General features: G+C 69.8%; 1 protein-coding gene across 1 annotated transcript; it reads right to left on the bottom strand.

Moving 5' to 3' along the window:
* Positions 1-1,627: 1,627 nt before the first annotated feature.
* Positions 1,628-3,726, bottom strand: LOC112548330 (FH2 domain-containing protein 1-like). Its single transcript, XM_025193729.1, has 7 exons — positions 3,659-3,726; positions 3,361-3,461; positions 3,011-3,081; positions 2,635-2,742; positions 2,446-2,516; positions 2,068-2,331; positions 1,628-1,753 (listed from the first exon to the last, which is right to left on the bottom strand). Exons 4-6 carry the CDS (start codon positions 2,707-2,709, stop codon positions 2,106-2,108), a joined length of 372 nt encoding a protein of 123 aa, XP_025049514.1. The 5' UTR covers positions 2,710-2,742; positions 3,011-3,081; positions 3,361-3,461; positions 3,659-3,726; the 3' UTR covers positions 1,628-1,753; positions 2,068-2,105.
* Positions 3,727-3,750: the final 24 nt, after the last annotated feature.

The raw sequence follows: 3,750 nt of genomic DNA, 5'->3' as shown, positions 1-3,750 counted from the left end.
GGCGCAGCCGAGCGGAGCCGAGCATGGCGTCTGGCCCCGGGCGCTGGGAGTCGCAGCACTGTGCAGCGAGCCAGGGCCTGCCCCTGCTCCTACCCCGACTCCCTTCGCAGCCCCCCACCCTGCCGGTCCCAGCAGCCTGCACCCAGCGTGGCCCACCGGGCACTGAGGGCGCGGATTGGGGCTGAGCCAGGCCCAGCGTGCTCGGGGCTGGACAAGCAGGGTCCCAGGGCTGTCTCAACATGAGGCAGGATGGATGGACATGGGGCCTGGCCCATCCCCCCCTGCCCCACCCCCGACACAGCAGGGGAGCAGGGGCTGCTGGGGGGCTGGACCCCAGAACTGGGGGCGCACAGGCCTGTGTCTCTCTGGGCCAAGCACTGCCCATGTGCCTGGGCCAGGGCTCAGGGACCAGACCCAGACGCCCTCCGTGCACTGGCCCACAAGGAGACAGGGGCAGGGCAGGATGCAGATGCAACTGCAAGGGCAGGGATCCTGGGTGCGTGCTGAGGAGCTGCCCCACACCCAGGGTTGTGGGGTCACAGCCGGGCCAGCCCTACCCAAGCCCCCACCCTGCCCGTTCCAAAAAACAGGGTGCAAACAGCCCTTGCCCAGACCATCACGGAAGGAGAGGAAAGGGCTGCCCTGCTGCACTGGGGCAGAGGCTATGCCTCTGCTGCAGCCCCAGGGCCCCCACTGAACTAACCCTGGGGAAATCCCTTCATGCCCCGCAGGGCCCCTCCATCTGGGCCTGGCCTTGAGGGGGCTGTGGCCAGCACCCAGGGCTGGTGGGGAAAAAGCCCCTGACCCTGCAAGAGGGGTGGGGCAGGATCCCTTCCCCACCCCAGCAAAGCCCAGAAGCCAGAAACACCAAACAGCTGGGCTGGGGCTCCCCCCCAACCCAGGACAGCCTCTGCCGTGCACCCCCCACCCCGGAAGCAGCAGGCGCCCAGGCAGGGAGCAGTTCTCACCTTTTATTAGCAAACAATAAAAACGTCTTGAGAGCAGCCGCAGGAAGGGCCCGCGGGCGCACCGCCATCCCCAGGCTGGCCAGGGCCTGCAGGACAGGGGCCACAGGCACCCCACGGGGGAGGGCTGTATGGGGCTGACCCCCTCAGGTCTACGGGGCCCAACGCCACCTCTCCCCCACCGTGCTGAGGCAGCGAAAGAAGCCGACCAAGGTAGAGACGTCACGGGGCTGGGGCTGGGCCCCGGGGGAGACGGGCTGGTCCTGCCCCCCCTTCTTGTGGAAGAGACTGGAGAAGCGGAAGGAGGATGAGGGTGAGCGGGCCCTAGCCAGGGGTGCTGCTGGGGCTGGAGCCGGGGGCCGCTCTGGAAGCCAGGCCTTGAGACCCTGCCCAAAGATACCCCCCATGTGCTCCGGGGCAGGTGGGGGTGGGGAGGTGGGCACTGGCTCCACAGGGTCCTGGGGCTCGGGCAGGGTGGGCACCGTGTGGCGCCGGGACAGGCGGGGGAGCGCGGCACAGTCCCCAGCGCTGGCCCTGGGACCCGGCAGCGTGGCAGGGCACCTGGGGCTGGCCTGGAGATTGGGTGGGAGGCAGAGGCGGACGCCGGGGGCACAGGGGCCGTGGGCTGGGCGACGGGGCCGGGGCGGGCGCCGCAGCAGCAGGTCCAGGTCGGGCTGGGGCAGGATGGCGTCACGGGCTGAGCAGGTGGCGATGGAGCGGCGCTTCTGCTGTCGTTCCTGCTCCAGCCGCGCTCGGCGCTGCTCCGCCTGCGCCCGTGCCTCGTTCTCCTGCGGAGAGAGGGGGCGTCAGCTCCGCCCGCTCCCACCGTGGCCCCCACTGTCCTCCCAGAGCTGCAGAAAAACCCAGGGGACCTCCTGGCCCCGCTGCATCTCTGCTCCCCCCCACCCAGAGATGGGAAAGGATCCAGGCTCCTAGCCCTCTACTTAAACCACCGGACTCTCCCTCCCCTCAGAGCTGGGAAAGTCCTAGCACCTGCCCAGCCTCCCAGAATGGGATGAGACCCAGACCTCCAGGCTCCCCCCGCCACCTCCCCAGAGCTAGCCCTTAAGTCCACATGCTCGACGGTGCTGCGGGGCCCTACCTGCACGGCAGCGAGGAAGCGCACGGCGAAGGTGTGCATCACAGCGCACAGCTCCTGCAGGCTGCCGCACTCCGGGTCCTCGCAGTAGAAGTCGAGCAGCGCGGCAGGGCCAGGGCGATCCGCACCTCCCCCAGCGCCGCCTCCGCCACATGAATAAAGGGGCCCAGCTGCGCCCGCAGCCCCAGCGCCTCCAGGCCGGCCTGCGCCCCCTCCAGCCGCCACGCCAGGCCCTGCAGCTCCTGTGCCACGTCTTGCTCCACGATCCTGCCGGGCAGAGCGGGGAGTCAGGGGCAGGCGGATTCCTCCCGCCCCCCGTGGCCCAGGGTCCCTCCTCCCCCAGATCCCCCCGGTGCACAAGGAGAGCTCTGCCGTGCTCACCGCGAGGCCGGTCCCACGTGCTGTAACTTGCTTGGGAAGTCCAGCAGGCCTCGCTCCATCCTCTCAGCCTCCTGTGGGGACATGCGGGGGCTGGCAAGTGCGGGGCCAGGTCTGGGAGACCCCAGGACCAGGCAGGGCTTGTGCCCTGCCCAGGGGGCCCTGCCCCTACCCCTGCCTCTACCCACTCACCGTGGCCACGAAGTGCAGGAGGTCCATGCCCGGCCTGTTGGCCTTGGTGTCCATCAGCCGCAGCAGCGAGGCCATGCGGAAGCCAGCGGCTTGGCCTGCATAGCCGCCCTGGCAGCAGAGACACCTTGGGTAGCCTGTACCAGCACCGGTAGCCCTCTCCTCAGGCTCCTGGCTCCCAGCCCTGCCCCAGCAGGCCCCTCCGAGTCCAGAGAGAAACCAAGTGTCCTGGCCCCCAGCCCCCATCCATAGCCCAGCAAAGCCAAAAGCTAGGCATGCAGGCTCCCACTTCCCCCACCCCAGCAGACCCCTTTCCCCTCCCAGGGCTCAAGAGAGATGCCAGACATCCTGGCTCCCTGCCCTCGCCCCCCTAGCTCACGGTGTTCAGGTGGTTGCCGGCTCTCAGGATGAGGTGCAGGATGATGTGCAGCTCCTTGCACTCCAGCAGCTCTGCAGAGAGGGGACTGGGGTGAAGGGCCTGCCGGGTGCCGGAGTCCCAACCCCCACGCCCCAGCCCTGTCCCACGCACCGGTGGTGGCGGCGGTCTGCACCTGGATGGAGGACCGGAGCGCGTTGAGCCGAGGGAAGAACTCCTCTCGCAGCACCAGCAGCTCCAGGCGTTGCGCGTAGCTGGGCAGGGCAGGTGAGCGCGGGGCGGGGGGCTAGGCAGGTCCTGCCTCTGCAGCAGTTTTGGCTGGAACCCCCACGCCCCAGCCCTGTCCCACGCACCGGTGGTGGCGGCGGTCTGCACCTGGATGGAGGACCGGAGCGCGTTGAGCCGAGGGAAGAACTCCTCTCGCAGCACCAGCAGCTCCAGGCGTTGCGCGTAGCTGGGCAGGGCAGGTGAGCGCGGGGCGGGGGGCTAGGCAGGTCCTGCCTCTGCAGCAGTTTTGGCTGGACTCCTGTTCCTGCCCCCCAGTGCCTTGTGCTACCCCTGGCCCTTGCCCCACGCCCCTGTGGGAACACCCCCAGCCCACGCTCCCCAACCCCCCGTGCTGCCCCCAGGCCCTGCCCCAGGCTGGCTCACCCGGGCACCTCGGTGAGCAGCAGCACGAAGAGCTCAGGCTCTGAGAGCTGCTCACGGCTGGCGCGGAAGGCCGCGCGCGTTCCGGCCCGCGG

The sequence above is a fragment of the Alligator sinensis genome, unplaced genomic scaffold (genome assembly GCF_000455745.1).
Source record: "Alligator sinensis unplaced genomic scaffold, ASM45574v1 scaffold948_1, whole genome shotgun sequence".
Taxonomy (NCBI): domain Eukaryota; kingdom Metazoa; phylum Chordata; order Crocodylia; family Alligatoridae; genus Alligator; species Alligator sinensis.
This window is presented reverse-complemented; position numbering and strand designations above follow the sequence as displayed.

Excerpts from the sequence above, each read along its gene's own strand:
- LOC112548330 (XM_025193729.1), bottom strand. The coding sequence starts at position 2,709 with ATGGCCTCGCTGCTGCGGCTGATGGACACCAAGGCCAACAGGCCGGGC. Across the intron at positions 2,517-2,634 it reads TCCTGCACTTCGTGGCCACG|GAGGCTGAGAGGATGGAGCG; the intron begins GTGAGTGGGTAG and ends ATGTCCCCACAG. Across the intron at positions 2,332-2,445 it reads CACGTGGGACCGGCCTCGCG|GATCGTGGAGCAAGACGTGG; the intron begins GTGAGCACGGCA and ends TCTGCCCGGCAG.